The sequence below is a fragment of the Hyaena hyaena genome, unplaced genomic scaffold (genome assembly GCF_003009895.1).
Source record: "Hyaena hyaena isolate Hyena2069 unplaced genomic scaffold, ASM300989v1 scaffold_805, whole genome shotgun sequence".
Lineage (NCBI taxonomy): Eukaryota > Metazoa > Chordata > Mammalia > Carnivora > Hyaenidae > Hyaena > Hyaena hyaena.
The window spans coordinates 517,074-533,570 of NW_024081439.1; the positions used below are offsets into that span (position 1 = coordinate 517,074).

Consider the following 16,497-nt stretch of genomic DNA (forward strand, 5'->3'; position numbering starts at 1 on the left):
GGCTGAAGTTAGAGAACCATGGGCCTAGGCAAACCAACTTTCCCTTCCCTCTTTGCCTTCTTTCATTTCTTTCTCTTTATTCCATGCCATTCCAGAAAGGATTTGGGGTGGAAAATCTGACCTAACAGTTTGTGTCAGGACAAAAGTTTTATTTTATACAAAGTTTACTATGACTCAACGGTGTGGTGTGGTTGCTGCCAAAAGTAAATAGTCTGCCTTAAAAATAGTGACCAGAACAAGGAAAGCAAGAGCCCCTCTCTTCCCCATGTGGCACATTCGGCAATATTCTCCACATTCTGCTAGATTGCATCTGAGTGTGTTGAGGAAGTAATTGTAAGAGGAACATTGAAAAGGGGCGTGACAAACATGTTCAGACCTCGTCCTGAAGGAGGCAGTGGAGAGAAGCCATCTCCTATGAGTGGTGCCTGACATGGAAGAGAATTTTACATCTATTCCGGAAAGCAAAATATAACATGGGGGAGCCCTCTCTGCTGAAACTAAGAGGGCAAGATGTCAGTCCAGACTTACCCTACAGGGTGTCGGTAACCCAAGTAAGTACTTCAGCCTCTTTCCATTAGCTGAAGACCGTAGATAATAAAGGCCATGATGTCCACCTCACAGGGTTCTTTTGAAGACTAAAAAACAGACAGTATTCAAATATTTGAATAAATGCAAATGATTGTATGAATGTGATGCAGTGGTGCTATTATTAAGGAAGACTATTTGATGGAGATTTTGTTAAAAATTTTTTTTAATATTTATTTATTTTTGAGAGAAAGAGAGAGAGCACAAGCCTGGGAGGGGCAAAGAGAGGGCGACAGAGAATCCAAAGAGGGCTCTGTGCCGACGTGGGTCTCGAACTCACTAACACGAGATTATCATCTGAGCTGAAGTCAGACGCTCAACCAAATGAGCCACCTGGGTGCCCCGAGATTTAAAATCCAAGATAAGGAAAAATGACAGCATACAAATTACCCAGAAGCAAGATGACCTTTCTCAAGAAGTAGCGAGCCCACTTTCATGAGCAGTCTTCAGACAGACACCAAACTGTTCGAGAATGAATCATATGGGTTGGAACAGATGGGCCCCAAGTGGCTTTATAACACTGATACTTCAAGATAGTAAAGTTAAAGAATGTGAGGTCGGGCAGATCTGAGAGAATGTGGCCAGCGGAGTAAACTGGAGGAAACGCTTAATTCAGCATTTGCTAATCACTTTGTGCAAGCAACCGCAAATATTTAAATACACTTAAATGTTAAGTACAGTAAAACCATTAAAGGCATTTAAAAACAACAACTGGTTAACTAGGGTCGAGTTTTTCTCTACAGCCCTTCATTAAATTTCCCTTTCCATTAGAAGTGTGGTTGAATGGGCCCCCTCTTTCTCTGGTGGGTCCCTTGGTGTTTGCATATGCAAAGTAGAATAAAGGTCCTAATGCTTTCTATACCTCCTTGCAGCCTCTCCTGTGAAAACAACGGGAATCGCCCTTGGTGTCTAAGCCAAATCCTGAGTTGATTTACAACCTTATACCTTTAAGAGTAAGATTTCCTCTGGCTGTAATTTTGCATCTAGTCTTCTATTTCTTTCTTTTTTTTTTTTTTTTGGCCCCCGAATGATTGGGTAACATCAGTGACTTTTCCCTCCATCCACTCCTGATTGGCTGCTTTCCAGCGGCAGAGAGAAATGAATGGATCCTTTTGTGTAGGGAGTTTTGTAATTCAGTGAAGAGTTAGAGCCTTGCCAAAGGCAGTATGTGGGTATTTTGCCTGTATTATAGATAATGTGTGTATATCAATAATGTAGTGAAGGTAACATTCATACCACTGTGGGTGGTAGCTAAGTGAGAGACAGCTAGATCTTTTTTTCAGTGTACTAGAAGCTCTCTTTTCTAATTCAGTCAGAAACAGTTGTTAGTCTGTTACTTGAAAACAAGTCAAAGTGGGAGATAATAGAAACAGAAGTGAGTGACTGTGGGGGATAAAATCTTAACTTCAACCATATATGTGTTGTTTTCCCTTTCTTAATAAAAGGTCACAGACTTTCTTTGACTCTGGCTCTTCCTATTGCCAACCCATGTTGCATTTTTTGCAACGAAAACATCCTTTGGGCATCATCTACTATTTGGAGTTTTCGATTTCTTTGAATAAGAAAGAAGTTTCAGGACAATTTGCTGAGTGACGCAAGTGCAGGATCCTTCTAGGTTTTTATCAGATTATTCCTTTTGTCATTTCTTCTATAGCTGTCTCTCTGACATCTAAAATTAGAAAACAATTTTGTGGTGGTAAAATATACATAAAATTTACCTCGCAATCATTTTTTTAAGTATTTGATTCAGTGGCATTAAGTACATTCTCAATGTCATACAGCTATTTCCAGACATTTTCCATCATCCCAAACAGAAACTTAAATATTAACTCCCTGTTTACCTACCATCAGTTCCTGGTAACTTCTCTTCTACTTTCTATCTCTATGAATTTGTCTCTTCTAGGTGCCTGATGTAAATGAAATCATGTAGTATTTGTCTTTTTGTGTCTGGCTTATTTTACTTCACATAATGCTTTCTTTTTTTAAGTTTTTTTTTTTTTTTATGTTTATTTTGAAAGAGAGAGTGTGTGTGTATGAGGGAGACAGAGAATCCCAAGCAGGCTCCACACTGTCAGCACAGAGCCTGTCATGGGGCTCAATCTCTTGAACCATAAGATCATGACCTGAGCCAAAATCAAAAGTGGGACGCTTAACCAACCGAGCCTCCCAGGCGTTCCTTAGCATAATGTTTTCAAGATTCATCCATGTTGTAATATGTGTCAGAATTTCATTCATTTTTATGGCTGAATAATGTTCTGTTCAGTCTATGTACTACATTTTATTTAGATTGTATATTTATTGACAAACACGGGTTGTTTTCACCTTTCAGCTATTGTGAGTAACATTACTATGAACATTGGGGTACAAGTATCTGTTTGATTCCCTGCTTTCAGTTCTTTGAGGTATATATTTATTAGGAGTGGAATCACGGAGTCAAATGGTAATTCTATGTTGACCTTGTTGAGGAACCACCAAACTGTTTAAAAAAAAAAAAAAACTCTTTTAAAGCAATGTGTATGTGTGTAGATTTTCCACAGCATTCAACTTGGTTCTCACGGAAGCAACAACTCGCTTCACTTTTGGTTCTGTATTTCACCATTTCGTGACCATTTACTTCACCTGTATAATTATAATATCAAGTCCAGCTATCATAAACAGGTTTATTAGAAACATGTACAATTGATACTTGCTAAGCATATGACTCCATGGGTAAGATCACAAGTGCTGGGAACATACTAGAGAGTAGCTTTCCAGCAAATGAACCCCAACACAAGCCAATATATATTATAGAACAAATGGAAGATACTGGTGAATCTGGCCAGCTAAGAGGAGGACAGCCAAGAAAGCTTCTACTACTCAACTAAACTATCTTTGTCATGATCCAATATCTATAAAGGAATTTAGAAGCGACTTTGGCTCTAGAAAAAAAACAACAGCTGCAAACCCAAGAGTGTTCACAGTCAATACACTTGTTGGGAGAGTGGAGAGAGACAGACAGCAAAAGCTGAAATAGAGTGGGAATTTGACTGATCTAGTCGTTTTTGTATCAACTCTTGAATTTAAGAAAGTACTAATCGATAATAGCAGTGGGTTGATTTTCTTCCCTTCCGGTTTAATTTTGTGTGGGTGATGAATGGAAGATAAACAGGGAATAGAGGAGGCTGTGCCTATTCTTAGAAAAAAGATACCTTTCAAGTTAAGATTTGAGACTTTGAGACATGATTAGAAGGGTTTCTAGCCACTTTTGAAACAGCACCATGAAGCTGTAGGGGGAGTATTTTTATATAGTATCATTCATCCTAGTTAGTGACCCAGGTGATTAAAGGTTTGGGAAATCGCCCCTCTAAATATGGGCTAACGGAACAGGGTTTATTTAGCTTAGAGAGAGAGAGAGAGAGCAGGCATGCTGAGGGGGACTTAATAATAGTCTCCAAGAATATGAGGGATAGTCTGAGTGACGGAGAGCAGCTGTTTCTTGTTTCCACTGGGACTCGGTAAGAACGAATACAGTTACACTGCAACAAGTCAGTTTAAGACCTCCTTGGCCATAAAGTTTGAGGCGGCAAACCCACAAGACCAAAGCCACCTCTCTGTTTCCGAATTGTACAGCTAACTAGCTGTCATTCTTGGGTGGTTTAATAACCAACATATAATAATATATGTTACATATGTGTATATATATACACTGTGATGATGAATGGAAGATAAACAAGGAAGAGAGAGGCTGTGCCTATTCTTAGAAAAAAGACATTGGATATATTTTGTGTATATAAAATATGTAATTGAAACAACAATGAAAGCAATGTTTTGTTCTAGACATTGCATCTAAGTGTTTGGGACACGAAGATGGATGAGACATACACTGTGCTGATTAGGAGCAAAGCAAATATAAAAGCATTATGAAACAATGCATCATTATAGGAGGTCAACTAGGGGAAGAAATTTATAATCAGAAAAATGAGTTCTGGATTTGCTACTAATTTTTTAAAATCTTTTTTTAATGCTTATTTTTGAGAGAGAGCATGTGCACAAGTGGGGGAGGGGCAGAGAGAGAGGGGGACAGCAGGCCCCGCATTGACAGCAGAGAACCCAGTGCAGATCTAGATCCCACAAACCATGAGATCATGACCTGAGCCGAAGCTGGACGCCTAACTGACTGAGCCTCCCAGGTGCCCCAGGATTTCCTACTAATAATATTTAAGCAGTGAGGCAGAGGCAAATGCTGAAAACTTATCAATCATTGTTATATCCTTGTCATCCTAGGTTAGATTAATCACACCATTCATTATGAACTGGATGCGTGGTGCCTTATTTGCCCACTTGGAAGTGTTTTCAAAACATGGTTTGATTTACAGCGGATTGGGCTGCTGTTAAACAGTACCTTTAAAGTTATAGGTTTGAGGGCACTTGCTGGGATGAGCACTGGGTGTTGTATGGAAACCAACTTGACGATAAACTATAAAAGAAAAAAAAATAAAGTTAGGATTATGACAGCATTAACTGTGTGTACACTCCGCACGTTAGGTTTCCATCTTATACCCACATTCATTATAATCTTATTTAAAAAAAAATCTATGCTTCTATCACTGAATGTTTTTTGTTATCTGGAAAGGGGTAAAGCATGAATCATGATTCAAAACTGCCCCCCATAACTCTTTGGCCTTCAAAAGCCAGCACTGAAGCAGGAAAATTAGGGGGATTGTTTTCAATCTTCTCTCAATACATGTTCACCACGAGGCCCTGCATGAGCTCCTTAACCTCCTCGGGTCTCTGTTTTCTTAATCTATTTTACAGGAATGTTTTGAGGATTAAGTGAAATGAAATCATGGGTGCCAAGCCCAGAGCCCAGTAAGCGCAGCCCTCAAGCCATGTTTACTTGCTTCCTTTAATTTACAAAGAACATCTCTTGCCCGTGGTAGAATTGTGATTGCCTCTAGATCATCTTCAGTTAGTGGGGGTTTGTTGAACCTCAGGGGCAAGACTGTAGAGTAAGTTTTGTCTAAAATTCCTTGAAGGCCCCCCAGAGTCCAACCGTATGACTCTCCTTCCTTTTCTAAACGTACTTAATCCAGAAAAAAGTCTACCATAATGCCAAATATTTTAGGAAGCATTTGTTGCAAAAGTACCTGAAACAAATCATGTACACACAGGGAAGAAAAGTGCAGTTTGAAATCAGCAAGAAGATTATGCATTTTTATTTTGCTAGGTTTAAAGGGGAGTAAATAAGTCTTCTGCGTAGTGAGACAGTCATGTAATAGACACTAATTAAATTGAGTGCTGTCCTTTGAAATGGCATCAAATCGAAGACGTGATCACTGCCCTGGGAAAGCTTATGAACTTGTTGGAGAGACTAAACCCACATGTATGAAATGAGCATGGAGTAGTTAGACTCAATATCAGGAGAGGCAGGTATCAAATAATAAGGCTCAAGCCCCCAGGTACTAAGGAAAGGCAAGATACGGGTTTGGGCAGGGATTTAATAAAGCTGTAGAAGACCTGGGATCTTGGTTTGACTGGTCCATAAAACACTATCATTTAAAGACAGACAAAATTTTTAAAAACCACCTAAAATGTTCACTTCCTATAGAAACCCAAGAACATACTATAGTTGCTCTTTACATGTTTGAAATAAATGAATCCTTCTAAAGTCTCAGTGTTCAGGCTGATTTGCTTTCAGGCTCTCAGTACACACTGCCAGACTGCTCCTGCCCAAAATCATTCTTGGTCTGTGGAATATGGAATATCTTTATAAATCATAGCAACTCACATTGAGCGTAAAAATCCCAGCTAGAGATTTACCTCAAAAGCTGAGGCATGCCACATATATTAATGCTGGTGGATTTAGAAACCAGGGTGAGGACCTTTTTCTCTTTATTAGAAGGAGATTTATAATTCAGGGCCTTCCAGGGGGTGAGAATGGATCCTCTGAACTGGCCCACTCCTTCTGTCCCTCCCTGCCTCCCAGCTCCCCAAATTAAAAAAAAAAAAAAAAAAAAAAGGAGAAGTAGAACAACAAAACCATTAACTTAAGAGCATAACTTAATTTATGGCTGAAATCTTGCAAAGCTTATGTCAGCAAAGCCAAATAATTACTGTCACTTTCTTTTAGACACTTGGCTTTATGGCTCCTCTCACCTTGATCATACCACACCGCTGACTTAGTAGCTCTATTTTTCATGGCAAATGGCCTGGTATTATGTTTTTATGCACATGGCCATGCTATTAGATGACAGTACGTGGGGATATCAGAGCAGAGCTAAGTGTAGATAATGAATTGGAATAGTGTTAATGGTTTTGGGTTAGTCATGCTGTCCATATGCCAACTGAGCCATTTCTTTTCTCTCTCCTTTCCTTCTCCAGATTCTCAAATCCAAAGATTTAACATCTCCAACCCAGCGCTACATTGACAGCAAAGTCGTGAAGACAAGGGCAGAAGGCGAATGGCTTTCCTTCGATGTGACTGACGCCGTTCAAGAGTGGCTCCACCATAAAGGTTTACAACCACCCTCTGTGTTCATCCCTAGATGTTCAGTGACCTTAAGTTCTTGTAAGTTGATTGCTGATTTAAGGGTATTGTCACACATCCAAATGACCTCCTTGACTTAATGTTTTCCAGACAGAAACCTGGGATTTAAAATAAGTTTACACTGTCCCTGCTGCACCTTTGTACCATCTAATAATTACATCATTCCAAATAAAAGTGAAGAGCTAGAAGCAAGATTTGCAGGTAACTGAAACTTGGTCATTTGAGGTGGGGGATGGAAGGGCCTGTATTGATCATCTCATGGGTGATGAAATTAGTTTGCATGTGAAATTGGGATTGTTTGGTGAGCCCTGGGAGTTTTAATTGTTTAGATAAAGAAATGGTTGAAAAGAGATGTATAAAGACAGAAAGGATTGGGACAAAGGAATTGGTTCCCTGCTTAAATTACTCAGTGCCCAGTGATGACTTGGCAATAGTACTAACTGATTCATCAACTCCCCAAATTATTAGTCAGTTAACCCCTTTTGTCCTCACTTAAGCAAACCAACTTTCCATGTATGGTAATATTATAGAAGAAGATAGCATACATGCAAGGAAATCCATTGATAATGCCCCAAATCCAATGTCAGGAGCTTACACCCGTATTTCACAGACGATAATTTCTTCACACCGCAGCCTTTCTAACTAACCTTACGTGTATCAGAACACTACACCTTTCCTAGCTGGTGCCCAATATTTCAAATGGCTTCCTTTTCAGACTTTTATAATTGTTTATAAACACATCACAAGTCTTTAATTTTTCTCTATTCTCACTTACCTCTTAGTGATTAGCCAAAGGTCAAGGAGAGTGAGGAGAAACTAAGGATTCGAGACACTTCCCTTATTAAATAACCAGTTTGGAGATGAGAGCTAAGAGGGAAGTCCGCTGAGGGCTAGTGCCGCACTGATTCCACACCACCACATCTGGGAGCTGAGTTCCCTTCCTAACCACCACCACCCGGGACCCTCATCCACTTGTGGAAGGCTACAGTGGCCCTTACTCATGGAAAAATACACCCAGAAGTCTAGAGATTTATTTCAGTCTCCAACCTAGCCATGATTCTCTAGAGTGTGAAGATTAAATGAGTAAACTGGCAGTCTCTTGAGCATGCTTCGGGGAGCTCGCATTTCTAAATCTCAGATGGCATCAGGAAAGTGTAGAGGATGCCATAAAATGAGTGAAAAAGCCCTTTCTTCACAGCTTCCCAGAATAGCATTAGGTAAGGGTGACTTCTGTTTCACTTGAACCTAACTCATTGCAATTTAGTGTGAGTCTCGGGTTAAATTCATTAGGAAAGTCTTCTGAGTTTAGTAGCCTTAGGAAGAGACGGGACTGTGGGTGACACGGCATGTTCTTTTGCTGTGTGTTCAGTCATTGAGGGGCTGAACATAGCCTCAACTGAGGGTTGACTAAAATAAATGACCTTGGTTGCCCTTGGACTATGGTCAAAGGCTTCTTCTGCAGTGACCTTCATAACCAACAAGCCCCGCCTTGGACACTGAATAGTAATGGCACAATAAGACAATTACCCCTTGACAAGAGGTGTAGCTAGAAGCGTTTCTTGTCACCTGAAATTGTCTTATTGTGCCATATCTATTTCCGTGGGGAATGACGGTAGCCAGGTGATGATGCCGTTGTGGTCGTCACTGCTGTTTGTGACAATATACAAAGGGAAGAAAAATGACTGGTTATATTTGATGAAGGTAAAGCTAAATGTTTGTTACCCAAATGCATTTTTTCAAGGTATTGATGGCACCTCCACATATACCAGTGGTGATCAGAAAACAATAAAGTCCACTAGGAAAAAAAACAGTGGCAAGACCCCACATCTTCTGCTAATGTTGTTACCCTCCTACAGACTTGAGTCACAACAGTCCAACCGGCGGAAGAAGCGTGCTTTGGATGCAGCCTATTGTTTTAGGTAAAGGAGATAAAAATAAGATGAAGCGATTATGTCTGTTAACCTTGTACCGCCTTTGTTTTTTCTTATGCATTGACCTAAACTGTACTCATTGCTTAAGCCTGGGTACGGTGTGGTACAGCCATCATATCTCCTAAGGTCATGCTTCCCAGAGGCTACAGCAGTTTTTCTGTGTTGTATTCATCAGTCCCTTGGAATGAAAGGTGAGGTCAGAAAATTAACCCCTGAAGTTGTATCCCAAATCCCTCTGAAGCACTGTGGGGCTGAAAGAGGAATTGAGCTTCTTGCTCCCCAGAGCAAATATAAGTTTATTTGAGGGGTATGGTGATGGGTCCTTACTTGAAAAGACTCACTGTCTATACTGGAAAGCCCTTACCAACCCCCATTCTAGAGTGCCCATGATCATACCTTTTTTCACTGTAACAGAGATGAGAGAAATAGAGGCAGAATGCTATTCATTGTGTTGTTAGCTACAGAATATGAGGGAGTGAGAGCAACTCAAATTTACTTCTCATTCCTTGAAGAGTTCATGGTGGGCAGAGTGTGAGCGTTCTCCTGTGGTTTCTTATCAAGCCTCATAGGAGGAAGTTTTTTTGGTTTTTGTTTTTGTTTGTTTGTTTTTTCCTGAGAGCTGGGGGGCAGTGAGGGGTTCTCACTGAAAAGGTGCTTTAAGAGTTCATGAGTAAAATGGCTTTTGCTCGCCAGAGATGGTGGTTGCAGTGAGCAAGGCTCCACGTTTCTTGATCTCTGTTTCATTCCTGGATCAAGGAACATGAGATGAAATAAAGGATTTCCTGATTCTCAGAGGAAAATGCCTTAGATGGTTCTTTGAAAACAGCTGTTGTACTTCATTCATTTTATATTTGAAAGAGCAGTCGAGGCTGGTTGGCAAAACTGATCTCTTCTGCCACCTCTCTGCTTATACATAGTCATTCAAAGGAAAGGTTTGATGTTCAAGGTCATGGCCAAAAGGCTCAAGGTATAGAATTCATAAGAGAAAGTAGTCCAGCAAGTCACCATAACACTCCATCATGAAAATCATTTGAATTACTATAAAATCATTCAAACCTGGCCCGTGAAATTTGCTCATTGGATGCTGTTTGAATGAGTGAATGAGTCATTTTTTCTGGCTTGGAATGAGGGGTAGGAGAAATCAGCTTTAAAATCTCCACTGCTCTTTCTTCTAACAGAAATGTGCAGGATAATTGCTGCCTGCGTCCACTTTATATTGATTTCAAGAGGGATCTTGGGTGGAAATGGATTCACGAACCTAAAGGGTACAATGCCAACTTCTGTGCGGGAGCATGCCCGTATTTGTGGAGTTCAGACACTCAGCACAGTAGGGTAAGTATTTGGCTTGTGTCTCTTCTATTCTTGGGTTGCTAATGTGTACCCGCTGAGAGTATGTCCAGTGAATTCTAACGAGTGTGGTGCCCATTCATCAACACACATGAATGGGTGCTGGAGAAATCCTTTTGAGTGATGGGGAAGAATGTTGGCTGTAGGTGAAATCAGAAGTAACAACGATCAATTAGAAGAGTAGGTTTTACCTTCCCGATAAAATTATAGGCAACCAGAAGACAGTGTTGTTTAATTGCTTTCTTTTTATCTTATATTCTCAACACCTGTAAGTGATTGGTAGCTGTAAAGAATTCAGTATATCACTTAGTGTCACATACACAGCTAGGATGTGAAGGGATTCAGATCCACACCTAAAAAAGGACCTGTTACCACCTGCATCAGGGACTGTCATAGTAAGGAAAAATTTGAGGACCTCAGCTGATGGTTTGGCATGGTAACTCACCAGCGTTTGGCAATTAAAAAGTCTTTTTTATAGCCAAATTATGGAAAGAGCCCAAATGTCCATCAGCTGATGAATGGATAAAGAAGATGTGGTATATATGTATGCAATGGAATAAAACTTGACAATGAGAAAGAATAAGATCTGGCCATTTGCAGCAACATGGATGGAACTGGAGAGTATTATGCTAAGTGAAACAAGTCAATCAGAGGAAGACAGATATCATATATTTTCACTCATATGTGGAAATTGAGAAACTTGACAGAAGACCATGAAGAAGGGAAGGGAAAAAATAGTTACAAACAGAGAGGGAGGCAAACCATAAGAGACTCTTAAACACAGAGAACAAACTGAGGGTTGATGGGGACAAGGGGATGGGAAAATGGGTGGTGGGCATTGAGGAGGGCACTTGTTGGGATGAGCACTGGGTGTTGTATGTAAGTGATGACTCATGGGAACCTACTCCTGAAGCCAAGAGCTCACTGTATACACTGTATGTTAGCTAATTGACAGTAAATTATATTTTAAAAAATAAAGATTAAAAAAAACTCATTTAACTTCTCTAAGCCCCAATTTCTTATCAGTAACAAGAAACGTTATGTTAAAAATGATCTTTAAAATAACAACGCCAAACTCAAGAATAGATGCAAAGAGCAAAACAATGAAATAAGTGAAAACAATTTGAAAATTAGGATCTCCAAGTCTTTATAACCCAAAGTGAACAAGAATCTCAATATTCTATCAGTTTACGTTAGTGAGGATAGAAAGCTAATTTGGAGGGCAAGTCCTGGATTATACGTCATGGGTTAGTAGTCCAGATCAGCAAAGAGTTATTTACTATGTAATAACGATGCTTGTCCAAGTGCTTTTTCCTGGTACCTCATAATGTAGGGTCTTAGAGATGGAAAGTTATCTTGCATCTCATTTTTCCAAAGAAATCAGGGTCTAAATCGTGTAGATTACTTGCCCGGGATCAAACAGTTGGTGACAAACCAAAAACTTGGAAGGCATTTGGAAGGCAGGCTTCCTGGCTTTATAAGCAGGCCTCCGTTCGCTCTGTCTTACTGAGTTTAATTCCTGAAATGTGGCTACACATTGGGGTTATGCTTCTGTAAATCTCCTTATTAAAGAGGCATAGGAAAAATTGCCTTCACTGCAGGGTAGGAAAATGAATCTGCTGCCAGAAGGATCACATAATGCATTCAGCTGAATTCAAGAGTTTTGGGGTTATCAATTATTGTAGACAATCTGCATTATAAAATTTCTCTTTAATGCATGTGAAAAATCATGTGTTAGCAGAACATGAAGTCTGTTTATTTATAAATGCCTACATATGCTCGACTTTAAATTGACAAATAGGACTCTCCTTCCTTCAGCTGCTTTCCCAACTCCCCTGTAGATTTTGGCACTCCAGGCTGACCATGTGCTTGGCCATGTGAGGAAAGCTTGCTCATGTCTGTCCCTTTGTCTGAGCTCTCTGGCCAGGCTGCTTCAACTGGGCTGTGGCAACAGTAGCTGTAATGTGGGCAAGGCCCAATTGCCAAGTAGAAACATAATTCCCCTCCCTGATACACAGAGGGAGTGTGTGAAGGCTGAGACCGTGCTTGTTTTTCAAGGAGAGAGGAAGAATAACTGTCATGGTCACAAATATGTGGTTTGGACAGTTACCCAAGGAGCCAGAGGTAGCTTAATAAAGTAGTCAGTGTTGCTGCACTGAACAGATCTTCTGTCTTAGGCTGAAAAAATGGCAGTGAATCTCGAGGAAAAGGTCACTTGCTGTTTGCTTAACACATTAATGGCATCCTTGGAAATGTCTCTTTATCATCACTGTAGAACCTAAAGACTTCCATTCGTAAAAATCGCATACCCCTTTGATATAAAATGGAGTGAAGGGCACAGAACTACCTATAGAACCTTCTCTTCATTCCGTCTTAGGACTGGCTATCTGCCGTCCAACTTAGGCACTACAGTTTACCACATGAAATCTAAACGGAGGGTGGATTACTACTACTATTGTTGTTTGAAGCAAAATGCAAGAAAGTGAATAAGTAAAACTATAGATTGCTTTTAATACCATTCTTAATTAACGCTTAGTTGCTTAACTCTCGATCGTATTTATGAAGCAATAGTAAATGAAAAGACTTTCATCTTTTTTTCTTTTAAATGAAAATGTAGGTGATAGTCAATTGGCCTGAGAAGACATAGCACAGAGAGGGTTCACATTGCAGACAGGTGTCTTTTTTTATGCCTAAGGGTAGATCAAAGCTCTGGTGGCAGTTTTACTGAAACATGTGATTCTTCCACATCTCCATATATTCACTTCTTCACCGACCGCAGGAGTCTCGTTTCATCCGGAGAAGACTTACCAGGGCCATCAGGTCAAAAGAAAGTCCATAGAGTCTCTGACTGCACGGGAACTCTAATCTAGGTGGGAACTGGAAATAAACACTAGGTTACAAAGAAGCGTAGACAGAAGAGCAAATACTCAGAGGACCACCTTTTTCAAAGGCCAGGCGAGCGTGTGCTGCAAGGTAGCGATCGAAGTAGAGGATTATTGGGGAAACTGTAAAATCTGTTGAATGAACAATTTTGTGCAATTTGAGCTTTTACAAAAATCATCCGTTTATGATGTATGAGGAAAGGGTTCTGTAGAAGGATGAATTCAGTGATTACTAGGAACACATGTCAAGTTGACCATAGTTGGGGGTTAAGAGAAAGAAATTGTAAACCCAAAACAATTTAAATTGTCTACCGAGTACTCTGGCTGATAACACTACACTACGGAATGGTTCTTTTTAAAGTAATTGCTCCTTCCCCTCCTCTTTTTTTCGGTCTTTTCCTATGGCTTCTTTCTTCTGTGTCTTTTCAGGTTCTGAGCTTATATAACACCATAAATCCAGAAGCATCCGCATCTCCTTGCTGTGTGTCCCAGGATTTAGAACCCCTAACCATTCTCTACTACATCGGCAAAACACCCAAGATCGAACAGCTTTCAAACATGATTGTAAAGTCTTGCAAATGCAGCTAAGGTTCTTGGGAATGTGGCAAGATGCTACTCACAGGTGGAGATGGTGCGGACGACGAGAACAATGACTATGTTTGTTAACGAGAAAACGTGAGAGAGCCTTGCTTCAACAGTGTTAAAAAAAATTTTGAAAAAAGCGGTACTAGTTCAAACACTTTGAAAGTTTGTGTTCTGTTTGTTAAAACTGGCGTCTGAAACAAAACAAAACAAAAAATTGAAGGCTTTATTCTACATTTCATCTACTCTGTAAGTGAGAGAGACAAGAAGCAAAACCTTTTTTTTTTAAGAAAAAAATAAACACTGGAAGAATTTGTTAGTGTTCATTATGTGAAAGGAAAAAAAACAAACAAACAGGAAAATCCCATTAAGTGGAGTTGCTGTGCATACCGTTCCTATCCCATGCCTCACTTGATTTTCTGTATTGCTATGCAATAGGGACCCTTCCCATTCTTACCTTTAGAGTTAACAGTGAGTTATTTATTGTGTGTTACTATATAATGAACATTTCATTGCCCTTGGAAAATAAAACAGGTGTATAAAGTGGAGACCAAATACTTTGCCAGAAACTCATGGATGGCTTAAGAAACTTGAACTCAAATGAGCCAGAAAAAAAAAGGGGTCATATTAACGGGATGAAAACCCAAGCGAGATATTATATGACCAAGCAAGCCTGCATTAAGATAAAGACCCTGAAAACACGTGCTATGTACCAACTGCTAAGGAAGCTTCTTGTAAGGTTCAAAACTGAAAAGCCTGTTAATAAAGGAAACTTTCAGTCAGCATAAGTCTGGAAGATTTTTTTTCTTTTTAATTGTAAATGGTTCTTTGTCAGTTTAGTTAAACTAGCGAAATGTTGAAATGTTTTTGATACATACTGGTCAAACTTCAGACCTGAAAGTATTGCCGTATAGCTATGCTGTTGGTTTTTCCTTCATTTCAGATATATGTAACCGTACCTATATTATTATAATAGATGGGTATAGAAGCCAGTATAATTGGAAACACATCTGCAGATCTCTTTTTGCAAACTATTAAATCAAAACATTAACTATTTCACATGCAATGTGTAAATTTTTACCATATTTTTAACGTTCTGTAATAATGTCAACTATGATTTAGATTGGACTTAAATTGGGGCTCTATTTTTAATGATCGCTCAGAACTGTGTGTTTCCTTTAGCTGGCCAGTACTTTCGAGCAAAGCCCCTATAGTTTGACTTGCACTACAAATACGTGTTTGGTAGTGTTTCCTCCACTGTGCTTTGTGCATTGTCCATTATTATGACATAAGCTACCTGAGTCCACCTGTCCTGTAGATTTTCTTTTATAAAAAGGACAGATTCAAGTTCAGGAGTCTGCCTCCGTTTTCTAAGCATCCTTACTAATCAATTCAGATGTTAACAATCTTCTATTTTAGGAAAACTGGGGAATATTATAGATGTATAGATGATTGAGCTGAAATATTTAGTTTTAGCACGGGCCTCAGGATCTTACTGAAACTCAGAATCTTTGTGGCTGAGTTAAGAAAGGCTTCTCCAACTTGGTTTAATGGATATGCTCACAGAATTCTATTGTTAACAAGTAGAGATCAGACAGTTCATAGGAAACATCTTTCCTTTAATCAGGTTTCTGTGTTCAGGGGGGGAAATGGAAAGATTTACATTTTCCTTGATTTCTTTTTTAAGGGAGAAAAAACTGCCCTGGTCAGCCTAAGTCACTCAGTTTCTTTCACGGAAGATAAGGTTTCCATGTGTGTTCTTTGAAGGTTGTAAAGAGATAAGTCAAATCCTCCCATGATCAAAAAGTTCTTTTTTTCCTCTGAATGAGAGTTCTCTAGATCTGAGGCTAGAATTTACCTTGCTTTAATAAATGAATGATTTGCCACATCGTTGCAGGGAAGGGATCCTTCCGCCAGGGTTTGTAGGAGATGTCATTTTGCCGATTGTCCCTTATTTAGCTGCAAGATAAAAATTAATAGGTAAAACAATGGAATATTTGCAGCGTCGCCTAAAGGGCAGGATGGCGAGGTGCGAATCCAAGTGGAGTTGTCTAATAGCCTGTACTTCCAGATGTTTGACATTTCCTGGCCGTTAATGAAATGACAAATTGGATTCGCAAGTTTGAAAACTGGAAGAGCGAGGGGGGAGGGACGCCCTCCGAGTAAACGGGCCTGTGCCGGGTGTAACCCAATCCCAGAAATGAGTGCGTTTGATTTTTTTTTTCCTTCCGTTTTCGATGAATTCTATGTAAATCACTTTTATTTCTGCAGGTATATTCCTCTCAGATAGAATGACGTTTTGTTTTGTATTATTTTGTCTTTCCTCATGAATGCACTGATAATATTTTAAATGCTCTATTTTAAGATCTCTTGAATCTTTTTTTTTTTTTTTAAAGTTTGGGGGTTCTGTAAGGTCTTCGTTTCCCATAAGTAAATATTGCCACGGGCAGGGAGGCGGGTGGGTGGGAAAGGGAAGAAGGTAGTGTACGGGTGGGGGTGGGGCTGCAGTTTTTATATGTTAAGCAGCAGTACAATTTTATGGTTTAAAAAGAAATGGACTATAAGATTAGCTGTTTTGTATTTTGATGACTGATAACGCTGTATTTTAACATGATGTATGTCTGTTTTGTGGTGCTCTAGTGGT

At 39.6% G+C, this 16,497-nt stretch overlaps 1 protein-coding gene across 2 annotated transcripts in view; it reads left to right on the forward strand.

The window, feature by feature from the left end:
* Window positions 1-16,077, forward strand: part of TGFB2 (transforming growth factor beta 2) — an 84,624-nt gene extending 68,547 nt beyond the window's left edge. For both annotated transcript variants that reach the window (XM_039219299.1, XM_039219300.1), the window contains 5 exons: window positions 6,946-7,078; window positions 7,202-7,312; window positions 8,853-9,030; window positions 10,221-10,374; window positions 13,701-16,077. In XM_039219299.1, the coding sequence (XP_039075230.1) occupies window positions 6,946-7,078; window positions 7,202-7,312; window positions 8,853-9,030; window positions 10,221-10,374; window positions 13,701-13,859 (735 nt within the window). In that variant the 3' untranslated portion in view covers window positions 13,860-16,077. The remainder of the gene's footprint in view (window positions 1-6,945; window positions 7,079-7,201; window positions 7,313-8,852; window positions 9,031-10,220; window positions 10,375-13,700) is intronic.
* Window positions 16,078-16,497: the final 420 nt, after the last annotated feature.